Source organism: Rhincodon typus, chromosome 21 (genome assembly GCF_021869965.1).
Source record: "Rhincodon typus isolate 14 chromosome 21, sRhiTyp1.1, whole genome shotgun sequence".
NCBI lineage: Eukaryota > Metazoa > Chordata > Chondrichthyes > Orectolobiformes > Rhincodontidae > Rhincodon > Rhincodon typus.
In genome coordinates, this window is record NC_063352.1 from 33,140,903 (window position 1) to 33,157,690 (window position 16,788).

At 39.9% G+C, this 16,788-nt stretch overlaps 1 protein-coding gene across 3 annotated transcripts in view; it reads left to right on the top strand.

Moving 5' to 3' along the window:
- The window catches only part of LOC125485696 (coiled-coil domain-containing protein 154-like), a 67,101-nt gene that overhangs the window by 47,069 nt on the left and 3,244 nt on the right, over nucleotides 1-16,788 (top strand). For all 3 annotated transcript variants that reach the window (XM_048609787.1, XM_048609788.1, XM_048609789.1), the window contains 2 exons: nucleotides 76-184; nucleotides 15,018-15,184. In XM_048609787.1, the coding sequence (XP_048465744.1) occupies nucleotides 76-184; nucleotides 15,018-15,184 (276 nt within the window). The remainder of the gene's footprint in view (nucleotides 1-75; nucleotides 185-15,017; nucleotides 15,185-16,788) is intronic.

Genomic DNA, 16,788 nt, shown 5'->3' on the forward strand with positions numbered 1-16,788 from the left:
ATTGGACAGATGAATTCCAATATGTCTACAACATAAAATGAACTGAGTAGAAAATGTTAATGCTTGCATACTTAGGGATATTGAGTCAGTGTGCCGGACCATGGGAACATTGTTTGCTGATATCTATCGAATTAAGGAGGAGACACCTGGAGAAATTGCAAAGATCAAAGAAAATTTGATGGTTGTAAGTTCAACATCTAATTACATGTGTTTTGTTTAAACTGTCATAGACCCAATTTAGAATTAATTATAATTTACCCCTTTTAAATTGGTTTATATTTATTGTGCTTTTGAAAATATTATTTAGCACAATTTTTACTATGACAGTAAATACTGTGCAGATCTTTTTATGATAGAAGCAGTCCAGAGTCACAGTGACAGAAGGTGTGCAATATGTCATGACTACACCAGGCTTGTTCTCAGAGTCAGCTACAAATTTGTAAAGCTCATTTAGCTCCTTTTTGATTTATGAATGCTTAAATTGTTATAAGAATCAGCAGCAAAGCTTTATTTTTGTACAAGACAAAGTTTATGGTGAAACTACTGTTGTAACGATTCAAGTAACTTTTGTAATGTTACTAGCTTAAAAAGAAAGTATGTGGGGTAAAAGATATTTCGAAAGATAAAAGCAAGATCAGTCTTTAAGATTATGATGTTCTGTTATGATTTCTTGAGACATTTGTAAGATTCTTTGCCTTTCTAAAAGACAGATTATCTTTCTTTGTAAAATATGTAATATTGCACAGTTGTATCAGATATAAATATGGCTAATTTAATATGAATAATATAATTAACTTGGCTTCTTACTTGAGCCAGTACAACAATGCAAATTTAAGTTTTTATTATAGTTTCCTCAAAGATTTAACAGCTGGGTTTCTACTAACATGGAAAAGTTCACTGAGTTTCAGATGTTCACAAGCAGAGCCTATGAAACTGCTTGCATACTGTTTGTATTTCTCGATGGTGGCAAGTAAATAGTGTAACATGGCACTGTAAAATCACATAACTATCAAGCTTTATAAAACTTCATATGCAGTTATGTTGTGCCTGCAAGTGTACTATTAAAATTGTAGCAGGTAAAATCATGAGGTGCATGGATAAGGTATATGGCCGAAGTCTTTTCCCCAGGGTGGGGGAGTCCAAAACTAGAGGACATAGATTTAAAGTGAAAGGGGAAAGATATAAAATGAACTAAGGGGCAACTTTTTCATGCAGAGGGTGATGCGTGTATGGAATGAGCTGCCAGAGGAAGTGGTGGAAACTGGTACAATTACAACATTTAATAGGCACCTGGATGGGTATATGAATAGGAAGGGTTTACAAGGATATGGGCCAAATGCTGGGAAATGGGACGAGATTTATCTAGGACATCTGGTTGGCATGGACAAGTTGGACCAAAGGGTCTATTTCCATGCTGTATGTCTCAATGACTCTATCACTCTATGACACTATGACACTGTGACACTTTGGAACAGGTTTCCTGACCTTGGGGGTCAGTTAGCTGGATGTGATACAGAGTGTGACACCAACAGTTTGGGTTCAATTTCTGTACTGGCTCAGATCACCATGAAGGTCCCAACTTCTCAACCATGCTCTTTGCCAGAGGCATGGTGACCCTCAGTCATCCTTCTCTGACAAGAGAGCAGCCCTATGGTTGTCTGGGAGTATGATGACTTTACTGAACTTGGGTGAAGTTTAGTCAGACAAGCAAAATATAAAGCATTGAATTGCTATGCGACTTGAATGTTACAGCATTGATTTTCTTTTTAAAATATATTATTTCAAGACTATTATGTTTGTCTTTGAGCTACATGCTAATGGATTTTGTTCAAATCAATGGGAAATACTTCCTGGTTTATTTCTTAATCTTCAGGATTTAAATAAACCTTTTGTATGTTGTACTTGACACCATCCATTTGTGCTTTTTTATGTTCATTCTTTAAGGAGCGTTGTAAGATATGGTCAAATTACATTTTAAAAAATAGGATATATTGATTTTTTAGTTGCAAGTCCATACATCTGAATATTAGATGAGGACAACTTAAATTTTAGTCATCTAAAAATATATAGTCATATATCCTGTCCACGGTCATTATTTTGTTCACACATAACGACTGCACAGATTGGTTGAGGTAATGGAGAATTCCAATGGAACTGCAGGTGGAGAAAAATGGTGAGTGTTACAGGGTGCTTTTAAAGTAAGAGTAAAATTCTAGTTCAACTAGTGGTTAGGTTGTAAGTTAATGAGTTCAAGTAGCTTCAGTAATTCAATACAGTCTGTTTTTTGATATACTGAATGCAATAAATATTGCAGAACCCATAGTACAAAATCCAGTCACTAGGGAATCTTAAACCTATATTATGTTTTTAGAAGTAATAATTTTGATGGTATTATAGCTTATAAACTTGACAGATCCATGTCTGCTTGTGCCTTTTGAAAGCTATTCTAAATAAAACACCAGTCAAAATTTGAAGAATGCATTTATATCCCTCATTAGCCCAGAAACAATTGTTAGTGAACAAATGCATGAGACACTGCACTGAGGTTGAACCACACAAAAAAAAACAGAATCAGTTTATCTTGGGTAAAACTTTACCTTAAGCTTTAAAACAAACTTTAAATGGAAGTCAACATGACAATTGACATGTGCATTGCACCTTGTGAGATTCATAAAACTTAGAAAAACCTCCTAGAGAGATGACTGGCAATGGTCTAACTGATAACTTTTCTGCAGTATTAACCTAATAGAGTTCTAAGAGACCCTAAGTATGCAGCTAATCTGCAAGGTGTTAAAACTGAACAATTAAAATTGCTTAAACATTAACTTCAAGCAATGTGACGTCAAAGTGTCAGCTGCTATATCAAAAGTTTGTGTGGTCAAATAAAAGCTGTGTTATAAATTATTATAAATCATGACTTTTTTATTCTTGGGAATCACAAATTATCTCAATGTTATGCAAAATGAATGCAATTTAATATTTATAATAAATTTAGAATGGAAAGTTACTTAAAATTGTAGTTGCATGTAATTAATATATTTACTTCAAAACTTTTTTCATATTAAAACAACATGATTGCTGTTCTAAAATATTTAATTTTAAAAAATGCCGTTGCTGAATTGAGCTACATTGATTCAGAATGTGACCTTTGTTTAAGGAAAGAACTGACAGAGACAATGGTTCATTTGGTTCTGAAATTCTGACTGTTTTTACTTGCAGAAGACAAGTTCATAAGGTTAAATAATGTTGAATTTATTTAAGGTCAGGGAGACATTTTACGTAAATGTTTCTTTTTGATTTTTCTTAAGTGAGTGTTTGACTTGGATTAGTTCGTTTAATTCAGGAGATTAAATTATCATCTCGCAGACAGCCAAATGATGAAGTATAGAACACTGGAGCCTAGTCTTTACTCACTTGCAAGCTTTTATTTAAAGAGACACACTGCATTCCATGCAGTTTCAACATAAAATCCCAATCTTTCAGTCAGCTTCTATTTGTAAAGTACTTTCTAATCAACCTGTTAGGACATGTTGTTGACACAGCTCTGGGGCAGGTGAGACTTGAACCCAAACGTTCTGCTCTGTATGTAGGGACATTACCATTGAATTACAAGGACCCAATGAAACTACTCAGTACATGCATAAGTGAAACCACAATTAATTTTGACTGTCACGAATACAGTTAATTCCTCCAGTTATCCCATTTCAGCACTGTACCTCTGGCAGATATTGGATCCTTGCATAATAACTGGACTTAACTCAACTAAACTCATGGTGGCAGAATGGGGGAAAGGCCTGAGGAAATTCATTCTCCCATTCTTCCTACCAATGATTGAGCAAATTATACATGACCTGTGAAATTTGATTGGATAGGTGGTCCAAATTGCTGTCGCTACTTGAAGCCTGGAAAGCTTTACAGTATCATGTAAATTGGTCCAGACCTTCCAGTTTATCGACTGTCGGAGACTGCACATGTGACCCAAGATGGCATGTCAGGACCCTGCAGAAGTACTGATACATGGACCTTGTGGGAATTATCCAGGAAGTTTGAATTTCTGCCAGGGGTACAAAAACGTAGGAAACAGCATTCGAACAATGATTGCTACTCCTGAAAAGATCTGGGCATTTTTTTCTGAATGGCAACTTTTCCCTTTGCTATTTAATGATTGATGTATTTCAAATTGTGTGCTGTTTTCTAACCACTGTAGCTCCTGCTGTTGACTGGAAGGACCTTGGGGACATTTACCCATATACCTGCTGGTTGTTCCTGACATCTTGCCAGTCACTGGGTCTTGTATCCTATTACCACGAAATGTCCCACTTGCTCACATTCACAGACCTAGATTGGTCTCTCCACCAGCACATTTACATTTACATTAACAGTCAGAAGTCAATAAGAATGGCTATGTAAAATAATAAACCTCTTAAAAATTGAGGTATAATTTGTAAAATCTCTGAAAAGTTGTTAGCTTGCAAATGAAGTATAGTTTTTATTTCGTATGAGTTTTCAATCTTTTTCACAATCTCTTTAAATCACTCTACCCCTATATTTCTTGGAAGATGTTCAATATTAATAACTTGTTCACTCATAGAATTTCTCAATGAAATATATTTCCCTTTCCAATATCATTCTTGAATGTTTCCTAAAAACAGTGGTGCTGTTTATTTTAAATGTTAAATATTTTACCAAACTTCTTTTAAGGTTTGGTTGTTTAAAAAAAATCATATCCATGTTTGCCAAGAACTAAACTCTGTGTTTTACCTGTATATTATGTGAATCAATATTTAGTTTTGATGGAGGAATTTAATCTTAGCAGGCTTGCATACATGGACACTGGTATCATGGCAAGAAACCATTTGTTCTGTCAGTGGATCTTTAGTGCAGCCAAGTTATTCTGCTTCTTTTTCCCCACTGATCGGAGACTGCGAGTGTAATAACCAACTGCACTCTGTCAAGGAAAGATCTCAACTTAAAGGAATATCGCACGGGCTAGAATGCTGGCTGGAAAACTTGCTTAGGAAGGCTTTGGAGTCTAGGAAATGGACGAATGAAAAAGCAAAGCTGTCACAGTTCTCTGACTCTTCCATAGCCTGCCCATATGTTGGAGGCAGTGAGGGCTGGAAGCTGAGATGTTCTTTCCTCACAACAGGGGGAAGAGACCAGTTAGTCAAACGAGTGCAACCAGAAGTTACAGAGGCTGTTAGCTGCAGCAGTGTGGGGCCCAGCCACCTAGCTACTCTGCCAGGAAGGTTTAATTACAATATCAGATCAGGAAAGACCAATTTTCCTCCAGTTTCCTCCCACAGGCCAAATATGGGCAGGTTAGGTGGATTGGCCATGCTAAATTGTCCCATGGTGTCCAGAGATGTGCAAAGTTACAGGGATAGGGGAGGGGTGGTGGTGGGTCTGGGTGAGATTCTCTTCGGGCGTTTGTGCAGAGTGAACTGAATGGCCTCTGTCTGCACTGTAGGGATTCTATGTTCCTGTTCCTAATTTTTGTTTTTTGTCATTGCTGTTGAAGAGAGTGCACCGTTCCAAGGATAGGCAGAGAAGAAGGGCTGTATCTGTAGATTTGCCCATCCCATTTGCATTAAAGGAGAATGCAGAGATTGGCAGGGCCATAACCACTAACCTTTCGTGATGGAGCTGTAAGGATAGTTTGGTGACAACATCAAACATCACACCCGCACCTGGTATTCAACTATCGCTTTGTTGAATTGTTGTCATGGTTAATTGTGATGTCATGTTTTACACTAAGCAAATTTTAAGCCCTTTCCCCATGTTAATTCATGTTTTTGATTCCCCTGAGCTCCTTCAAAATTGATGATTGCGCTTCCTGCTTCCAACTCTGCTAAAGCCACAGTGATTCTACCACATAGGGTAATGGAAAGTTGATGAAAAAGACTTTCATTGGCATGAAATGAGTCGATCAGATTTGCATAGCAATGTTTATGCTGTTATATTCATACTTATTTCACTGAACAAGAGTTTAGCATTCTCACATCCCACTTTCTCTGGATAGTAGCCATTAGGTGAATGGAATGATCAGATTTAGTGAAGAAGAATGAGTTATAAATGTGATGGTTGAATTGTTAACTGTGGAATTGATTGTGTTAGGCAAACAATTGTAGACCCACAGAAATTCTGCTTGCAATGTGCCATTGCCTTACCCATCTGCCCTTGGATTTTGTAAAGTGGTTGCAGAGTTCTCAGGGAGCCATGAAAAGTGGCTGATTTCTCTTCTTGCTCTTCCTTGGAGGAATGCTAATAGGTCTGCATCTTAAATCATCTTTCCATAGCTTCATTTGTCTCTGCAGTCTGATGTTGTGAAAGGAACAGAAAAAAACTATTCTGGATAACCTTTCTGGAACAAACCTGTGTGAGCTTGAACTTTTGGATGGACCTGAAGTGAATCTTGAACAGTCCAGTGGCTGGCTCTGTTATGCCTTATGTGATCCTGTAACTCTTGTTATAACTTACATTTGTTCATTATTGGAAACGTAAGAGAAAGCCCATTTGTGACTGCTGTGCCTTTCTAGATTGTGGCTGATTATTTACATCTACTCCATTCTCCAGTTGTCAATGGGGTAGCTGTTATCTGCACAAGGCCAGTCATTGAGGCTCTGTAGGGTTGTGCAAATCTGCAGGAGATGTGACTGCTGAAGAATAACTGAACTATGCAAAATTTTGTGCAGATATGCACGAGCACCTTTCACTGGTCACACTCTACCGGAACACGGAAGGAGTGGAGCTGCTTGTGATTAATGAAGACTGGAGTTTGATATGGAGGCATCTTGATTTTCTGCAGGAATCCATTCATTGCAGTCGAACAAATAATTCTCTGTATTTGGTTGGTCCTGTCTGTGGCAAAGTGGACCTACGTGGCAGCCCAGGTAGTTATGGCGTCAGTCACCGAGGAAATACCCTAATGGCAGCAGATTGTGAAATCCTGTAGCTGTCGCCAACAGATTCCTGGAAGGAGCTGAACATAAATAAATTTAGGTGACGTTAATGGCCATGGCAATGTGTGCCTACCTCGTCTCTTTGGAAGAGATCTTGTTCCAGGAGATTATCGAAGTCCATAATGACTAACCATGAAAGCCTGACACTTCTTAGGCACCATTATTACTCTGTCGTTTGAAGGATATTCATCTTCTGCATACCATGTACTGCGGGTACTGTCTCCTTTTAAGCTGGAGCTGTGTCCATTCCCTCCATTCTGTGGAACAACAGACAGCTGGAGCAAAGTCAGCTCATGTGGCTGCTCCAATGGCACCTCATGAGATTGTCAAGTTGCAACAGTTGCTCACAGCCGCACTGAAAGTGAGATTGAGATGAGTAAACTCCAAAGAAGGTGAAAGTTTGAGATGATCTTCAAATCCTGTAAGCACAATATTTTCATTGAGGCTGGACACAAGCTTTTTACTTTCACTCGTTAAAGGCTCCCCTGCATGTCAGTTTTATTGGTCAGCACAATGGGCTGAAGGACCTATTCCTGTGCTGCACTGTTCTATTTTCTTATTTTGTATATTGTATTCATTGCTGCTTGTGCGATTGACTCCAGTGAGTTTTGCACAGCTTTTGTACTTGTTATTAGAGGTAAAATGCTTTAATTATAATGCCTCAAAACATATTGCAGTGAGTTAGCTGGTAGCTTTGTGGGGTTCCCCAACACCTGCACATGGCCCAGCTGCAGGAACTTGAGCTTCGGGGCTTGAGTGGTAGCTGGAGTTGTCATGGTGCATTCGCGATGCTGAGAAGTACGTGGATAGCATGTTCAGAGGGATAGTCACACTGCAACCTAAGGTGGCAAAGGCAGAACATTAATGTGTGTGACTGCAAAGACAAACAGGCAGGTAGTGCAGGTGTCCCCTGGTGTCCTGCTCACAAATTGTTTTCTCACTTTGGAAACTGATGAGGGTGCTGGTTTCTCGAGAGTGCAGTCAGAGCCATGTTTATGGCACCACGAATGGCTCGGCACTACAGTTGAGGAGGAAGAATAAAGGAAGCATAATAGCAACAGGGCACGCATTAGTTAGGGAGCGCACAAATGTTCCTGTGGCCGTAGATGTGATTCTAGGATGGTATGTTATCTCCCTGGGCCTGGATAAAAGATGTCACCGAGCAGCTGCAGGACGTTCATCTGGAGGAGGGTGAATAGCCAGAGGTTGTGGTTTGCATTGGTACCAACAACTTCTGATTGTGATACTACAATCAGAATTTAGCAAAATAGAAGGAAATTATTAGCAGGATCTCGCATATAGTAATCTCTGGATTAGTCTCAGTGCAATGTTCAAGTGAATACAGAAGTAGAAGGATAAAGCAGACGACTGTGTGGCTGGAAAGCTGGTGCATGAGTGAGGGCTTTATGGAAGATGACACCTGTGCAAGCCAGCTGGGTGAAGAGAGTTGGGACTGAGTTCTTGGTAGGGTGCATTGCTCGTATTGTTAGGGAGTGGCTTTAAATGAACTTCGCAGGTTCACAGGGGTGTGATAACCAAGAGAGTATATTAAACAAGAATAGTAAGACTCTCAAAATAATTGAAGAGGCAGATAGCATTAAAATAGAAAGTTAATAAGGAGAAGGAGCATGGGAGAATGTAATGAAGTCGCAAATCAGGGTTACTACGCCTGTATGTGAAGGCTTGGAGAATAGTACATAGCTTCGGGGAACTGCAGGTACAGATTGCCGTGTGGAAATATGATGCTGTGGTGATAAGAGACGTGGCTGAAGGAAGAGTAAGATGGCATGTTAACTATTCCTGGTAGAGGGTGGTCAGAAAAGATAGAAAAGGAAGGAAAGGTGGAAATGGTAGAGAATGATAATGATCAATCCAAAGTCAGAAAATTGGCATAGCATTGACTTCACTGGGGCAAGAATGGAGCTTGGCTGAATAGACTGGAATAAAAATTTAATGGGGAAAACTGTTACTGAAAAATGTGTTACCTTCAAAGACAGGTACAGTCGAAATATATTTCCCTTAAAATGAAAGACTAATCCAGAATTCTGTAGATGAAAAAGGAGATAGAAGTTGGAAAAAAAAAGAAAGTGTGCTTATGAGAGGTATTGGGTAGAAAATAAAATTCAGACTCAAGAGAAATACAGAAAATACAGGTAGGATGTGAGAAAGCATATTAGAAAAGTAAAGAGGAATTATGATAAAAGACTGGCAGCCAACATAAAGGGAAATCCCAAAGTCTTCTACAAGAACAATAATAGTAAAAGATTGGTGAAAGGCGGAGTTGGGTAGGTTAAGGACCAAAAAAGGTGATTTACACAAAGAGACAGGGTCCTGGCTGAAGTTGTAATTGAATACTTTACATCTGCCTTTATGAAGATGGTAGGTGCTACCAATGCCATTGTGACAGATGAGGAAACTCTAACAATAGAGGGGTTCAAAATAGAAAAAGAAGTGATAGGTAGTTTATTGGTATTTAATGTTGACAAGGCACAAGGACTGGATGAGAGGCAACCAAGGATATTGAAGAAAGTCAGAGTGGAAGTTGTAGGAGCACCAACCATAATCTTTCAGTCTTGTGTAGAATCAGGGAGGTGTCAGAAGATTGAAGTATTGCAAATATCATGTAGGAGTAAATTACTGCAGAAACTGGAATCTGTACTGAAAGCAACCAATGCTGGAGATCACTATGGGTCAGGCAGCATCCACTGAGACAAAGCAAGCTAATGTTTCGAGTTTAGATGACTCTTTATCAGAGTCTAAGTGAAGTGTGGAGGAGGCAGCATTTATGCCATAATTGGAGAGAAGTGGTGGTGTGGGGAGTGCTAGGAGAGAAAAGGTATTGATAGTTCAGGTTAGATGATCAGAATGTGAGAATGGCAGAACAATGGTGTGTCTAACTGCCAGACTCTTAAAAACAGACAGTCCCAGTGGGGTTAGGGGAGGGGAGAAAAGACATAGTGACAGAGAATGTAACAAGTAAAGCTAAAAGAAAGGGAGGGAATTGGAACAAAAACAAAGTTACTGGAAAAGCTCAGCAGGTCTGGCAGCACCTGTGAAGGAAAAAACAGAGTTAACGTTTTGAGTCCGGTGACCCTTCCTCAGAAAGGGAGGGAATGGGAATTGGTTCACAGTTTGAAGGTGTTGAACTCGATATTCAAGTCCAGAAGGCTGTAAAGTGCCTAGCCTGAAGATGAGATGTTGTTCCTGCAGTTTGCACTGTGATTCACTGAAACACTGCAGCATGCTGAGGACAGACATGTGGGCATGCAAGCAGGACGCTATGTTAAAATGACCAGCCACTGGAAGGTTGGGCTCATGCTTGTGCACAGACCAGAGGTGTTCTGCAAAATGATCACCCAGTCTGCATTTGGTTTCTCCAATGTAGAGTGGGCCACTTTGGGTGCAGTGAATACAATACACAAGATTGGGGAATGTACAGGTGAAATGCTGCTTCACCTGGAAAGACTGTTTAGGCCCTTGGATGGTGAGCAGGGAGGAGGTGAGGGGGCAGGTGTTGCACCTTCTGGCTTGGGAATGGAGGGTGGTGTTAGGGGTCGATGAATAGACTAGTGTCCCAGAGGGAACAATCCCTGTGAAATGCAGACAGAGGGAGTGAGGGGGAGATGTGTTTGGTGGTGGTGTTCTGCTGGAATTGTCTGAAATGGCAGAGAATGATCCTGTGAATGTGGAGGCTGGTGGGATGAAAAACGGGGACAAGGGTGACCCAATCACACTATTGTAAGTGATGGCAAAGGGCAAGGGCAGAAGCATGGGTGATAGGTTGGATGTGGTTGAAGGCCCTGTCAACCACAGTGGATGGGAAACATAGTAATGGAAGAAGCAAATCATGTCAGCAGCGTTGTTTTAGAAGGTGGCTTCATCTGAACGGATGCGACATAGATGAAGGAAGTGGGAGAATGAGATGGAGTCCTTGCAGGACATGAGGAGGGAAGACCTGTCATAAAGGTAGCTATGGAGTCAGTGGCTTTGTAGTGGATGGCAGTGGATAGTTTAGTCCCTAAAATGGAGACAGAGAGGTCAAGGAAAGGAATGGAAATGTCGGAAATGGATAATGTGAAAATTATAGAGGGGTGGGAATTGGAGGCAAATGAACAAATTTTAGGAGCATGAAGTGGCACAAAACAGTCATAGATTCACCGAATAGAGAGTTGTGGGAGGGGGCCAGTGTAGGACTGGAAAAAGGATTGTTCCACATACCCAATAAAGAGGCAGGCATAACTGGGATCCATGCGGGTGCTCATAGCCACTCTTTTGACTTGGCAGAAGTGAGATGAATTAAAAGAGAAATTGTTCGGTGAGAGAACAATTTCAGCCAAGTGGAGGAGAGTGGTGGTGTTTGGGGATTGTTCAGGCCTCTGGTCAAGGAAGAAGTTGAGAATTTGCAGACTGTCCTGGTGGGGAATGGAGGTAAAGAACGAGTGGACAACCATGGTTTCATCCCTTGCAGAACACCTCCGGTCTGTGCACAAGCATGACCCTGACCTTCCTGTAGCAGGTCATTTTAACACAGCATCCCGATCGCATGCCCACATGTCTGTCCTCGGCATGCTGCAGTATTTCAGTGAATCATAGCACAAACTGCAGGAACAACATCTCATCTTCAGGCTAGGCACTTTACAGGCTTCTGGACTTAATATTGAGTTAAACACCTTCAAACTGAGAACAAATTCCCATTCCTTTTTGTTTAGCTTTACTTGTTACATTCTCTGTCACCATGTCCTCTCTCCCCTCCCCCAACCCCAGTAGGACTGCCTGTTCCTTCAAAATAAAAACCCAAGAACTGTGGATGCTGTAAATCAGGAACAAAAACAAAGTTGTTGGATAAACTCGCAGGTCTGGCAGCATCTGTGAAGGACAAAACAGAACTTCTGAATGTCAACTGTTTTTTTTCCTTCACAGATGCTGCCAGACCTGTTGAGTTTATCCAGCAACTTTGTTCTTGTTGTTGTGTCTGTTCTTTCAAGTCTGGCAGCTAGACACCCCATTCTCACATTCTGATCACTTAATCCGAACTATCAACACCTTTTCTTCCCTAGTACTCTACACTCCGCCACCCAACCCCCCAACTATAACATAAATGCTGCCCCCTCCACACTTCACTTCAGCTGCGATGAAGAGTCATCTAGACTCAACGTTAGCTGCTCTGTCTCCATGGATGCTGTCTGACCCATAGTGATCTCCAGCATTGATTGTTTTCAGTTGCAAATATCATGCCCTTGTTCAAGAAAAGTTGTAAGGATAAGCACAACAATTGCAGACCAGTCTGTTTTAGTTCAGTGGTGCGGAAGCTTCTAGAAACAATTTTTTGCAATAGAGTTATTGGTCACATGGAAAAAGGCAGATTAAAACCCAGCCTGGATTTCTAAAGGGGACATCATGTTTAACTAACTTGCTGGTATTTATTTAAGAAATAATGGAACGGGGCAATGAGGGTAATGCTGTTAATATGGTGTACTTCTAAAAGGTGTTTGATACAGTGTCACACAACAAATTTGTGATAAAATTAATAGTTTATGGAAGAAAATAGGCAGTGACAATGAAGATACAAAATAGACTGAGGGATAGGAAATAGAGTAATGGAAAATGGATAGTTTTCACGCCAGAGTAAGGGTTATAGAGGAGTTCCCCAAAGGTTGATGTGGGATGCTTGCTTTTCTTAATATAGATTAATGATCTGGACCTTGTGAGCAGGGGACAGTTTCCGAGCTTAAGGATGAAATGAAATTTGGAAGCATTGTAAAGCATTGTGAGGTAGATTGTGTAGAACCTTGCGGCAGGTGAAGTATAATGTCGAGAAATGTGAGGTAATGCATTTTATTAGGAAGAACATGGACAGACAATACAACATAATGGGTACAATTCTCGCCATCAACTCCCAGATAATTTAAAAAAAAGTGTGCCTCCTCTTTAACCATTGAAAGTATTTATACCCTCCCTGACTCCCAGGAGCAGAGAATTCCAGATGTTCACAGGGCCTTTGGGGAAGAAATTTATTTGCATTTCATTTTAAATGAGTGTCTCCTAATTGTATAACTATGTCCCTGGATTGAGATTTCCCCATTAGTAGAAACATTTTTTTCAGTATCTATTCTGTCAAGACCACTCAGAATCTTGTTTATTTCAATAAGTCACACCTCATTCTTCTAAACTCTGACAAATAAAGGCCTAACCTGTTTAACCGTTCTTGATAAGTCAACTCTTTCATCCCAGGAATTAGCCTGGTGAAACTTTTTTGAACTGCTTTCAATACCAATAAATCATTTCCTAAATACAGCAGTCCAAACTATACATTATGTTCTAGTTTCAGCCTCACCAATACTCTCTACGGTTGTAGATTTTCCTAAATTTCCTGCTATTTCCTTTATAATAATAGGCTGTAACATTTTCCTAATAGCAGAAGTTAGGCTAACTGGCCAATCATTTCTCACATCCTGTCTCCTGCCTTACACGCGGCACCGTGGCTCAGTGGTTAGCACTGCTGCCTCACAGCGCCAGGAACCCGGGTTCGATTCCAGCCTTGGTCAGCTGTCTGTGTGGAGTTTGCACATTCTCCCTGTGTCTGTGTGGGTTTCTGCCGGGTGCTCCAGTTTCCTCCCACAGTCCAAAGATCTGCAAGTTAGGTGGTTCGACGCTGCTAAATTACCCATAGTGTTCAAGGATATGTAGGTTAAGTGCATTAGCCATGGGAAATGCAGGTTTAGGGGGATGGGCCTGGGTGGGATGCTCTCCAGAGGGTTGGTGTGGACTTGTTGGGCTGAATGGCCTGTTTCCACACTCTGGGTTTCTATGATTCCATGAACAGGGGAAAGAAAGAGGAGTTGAGGGTGGGGCTGGTCAGCCCTGATCTGTTTGAATGGCAGGGCAGGATTGATGGGCCAAATGACCCAATCATGCTCCTCTTTGTTATGTTCTTAATTTCTAACAGGGGTGCAGCAGCAGTGGGACCTGGATGTGTATGTGCACAGACCATTGAAAGTGGCAGGACAGGTGGAGAGCAGTTAATAAGGCACACAGTACCCTGGGCTTTATTAATGAACAGTAAAGTACAAGAACATGGAGGTGATGCTGAAGTTGTACATGACACTTGCTCGACCTCAGCTAGAGTACTGAGTCCAGTTCTGGGCACCACACTGTAGGGATGATGTGAAGACTTCGGAATAAGTGCAGAAGAGATTTTAAAGAATAGCTCCAGTGATGAGAAATTTCAGTTAAGGCTGTAATTTTGGAGTGTAGAACGCTAAAGTGAGTTTTCAAAATTATGAAGGAGCTGGATAGAGCCAGATAGGGAAAATTGTTCCTGCTCACGAAAGGGTCAAGAATGTCAGGCAAAAATTTAAGGCAATTTACAAAAGATGGAAATGTAAAGTGGGAAAAAACCTTTTCACAGAGTAGTTTGGTTCTGGAATGCACTGTGAGGTGGGTTTAATTGAGGCATTCAAGAGGGTGGGTGGATGGTTAACTAAATAGAAATAATGTGCAGGGTATGGTGAAAAATCAGGAGATTGGCATTAATTCCAGATACTCATTTAGAGAGCCAGTGCAGACATAATGAGTTGAATGGCCTTCGTCTGTACCTAACGATTTTGTGTTTGCAATCCATTTACTTACTTTACCTTCAGAATATTATAAGTGATTTATAGGATGAAAATTTTAAGATCAGAATATGTCTGTGAGGTAAAGCTATCATAAATAAACTGTAGAACAGTAACTAGTCTTACCACATTATGGAAAGTTATACTTTTATTTAAATTTTATGAAAGACAAGACATGAGGTTGTCTAATGTTGTCACCAATTCACTAAATGCATTACCAACAACAGCTAAGATTGGACATTCTTTGTTGGCTGTGATGTAGATAAAATCTTTGTTTAAATGTAAGGAGTTTATTTACAAATTATAAATAATATGTTTATCCTTTTACAGTGTTTCCATTGCTTCTTGCCTCCCTTTTAGCCATTTCTAACTTTTTCATCTTTCTCTTCTATTCATTCCCTCCTTTTTTAAAAATTTCTCCATTTTTCCATCTATTTCTCAGTGCATTGAAGCAATTAAAAGTCTAAGAAGTGACTTAATCAGGCTAAAGTCTAAAGCAAACCTGGAGCAGGAAAATGACACGCGTCAAAGAAATCAACGATTTGTTAAAGATTTTGATGTTACCGAGAGCAAAACAATTAACAGATGGGGCATATATCAAGCCGTCAGGTATGAGAAAGGTTGTCAAAAACAACAGAAAATAAATGTATCTTTTATCAGGCAAACTGTAAAGACATGATCTGACATTATCTGCCTGTTTACTAATGTATACTGTAACATGGCAGTTGGTTTGCAAAGGCTGAAGTTATTGTATCAGGAGAGCTGACTTGTTTATCTTTCAAGCTGAGTGCTGCCTACAGTTCAAAGTTCATCACAGTTGTTTCAGAGCACAGTAAATATGTTTTGAGGTTTTTTTTTGAATGTTGTACTTTTTTGGGGGGAATTATTGATATCGACTGTGGATTGGTTCATGCTCATGTTAGAAGTAGCAAAGTATTGAGAACATTTTACTAATGGTGGTTGCAGATGGCTTTGCTTTAATTGTTTCAATGATTCAAGTAAAATTGATTTTATGTAGCACTATTTGCTGTTGTATCTTTTTTGTCTGCATGTACTTGCTTTAACTCAGACAGCTGACTTTCACGGTGAACCACTGGACTGTTAGCCAACTTCCGTCCTTAATGAAGACCTTTCCCACACGTGACTTTGCAGTATTTGCTTTTATATAATGTGAAACAGGTAAAGAATCTATTTCAAGGCCATTTTCTTTCCTTTACAAGTTATGTGCTGAACAGTGTCCCAACTGATCAGATTTTTGGAAAATAAAATCGATAATCATGGCAGTTTATGACCACCTAGGAAGAACTGCTTCACTTGACAATCTTCCTGAACAACTCCTTACAAAAAACAACCTAGAGCATTATGGGATCTATTTGCAAGTGCATTTCAAGTCACAAACGATATTTGTACTGAGCAAACAATCTCTCAACAAACCAAGCCGAGTCTGTGGCTGATCACATTAACTTTCTCCAATGTTGTCTAGCTAAGACAGACTGTATTAATCCGATTCTATTCTTATTGATCCAGTTGTAGCCAATGAAACACCTGAATGATTTTATTTTTCCCTGCTCCTGTATTGCTGCATTTGTTGTTTCCAAAGGAAGTGTCCCTGACCCCACCTCTTTTTCACAAAATTTTTTTGGCTGGCAACTGTTTGAGTCTGAATCAGACTGTTGCTAAACATGGTATCATATTTGACCCAAAGATGAGCATCTGACCACAGATTCATGGTTTGAATAAGACTGCCTATTTCCATCCCTTTGACATCACTTCATTCCAAACCTACTTCAGCTCATTGATAAAACCCCAAACTAATTACCTATAGACTAGAAACAGCTTGAAGGATTGCAGGGAAAAGAATTGAGAATGGCACTAAGTCATAATGCTGTTTTGGAGAGCTGATGCAGATGTGATGGGCTGAATAGCCTCTTTCTGCGCTGTAGCAATTTTGTGACTTGAGTATTTCAACAGATGATTGGCCAGCCTCCTACTTGTTACCTAAGTGAACTTCAACTCATCTAGCCATTTACTAGCTGCATCATAACTTGCACCAAGTTCCATTCATCCATCACTCATTTGCTTGGTGGCCTACATTGTCTCCCAGCTAAGAAGTTCTTTGATTCTAAAATTCTTGTCTTGTTTTGAAGTTCCCTTCCATTTGTCTTTCACTTTTATATCTTTAAATTCTGCTTCTTCAGAATACTCCTCCTCCA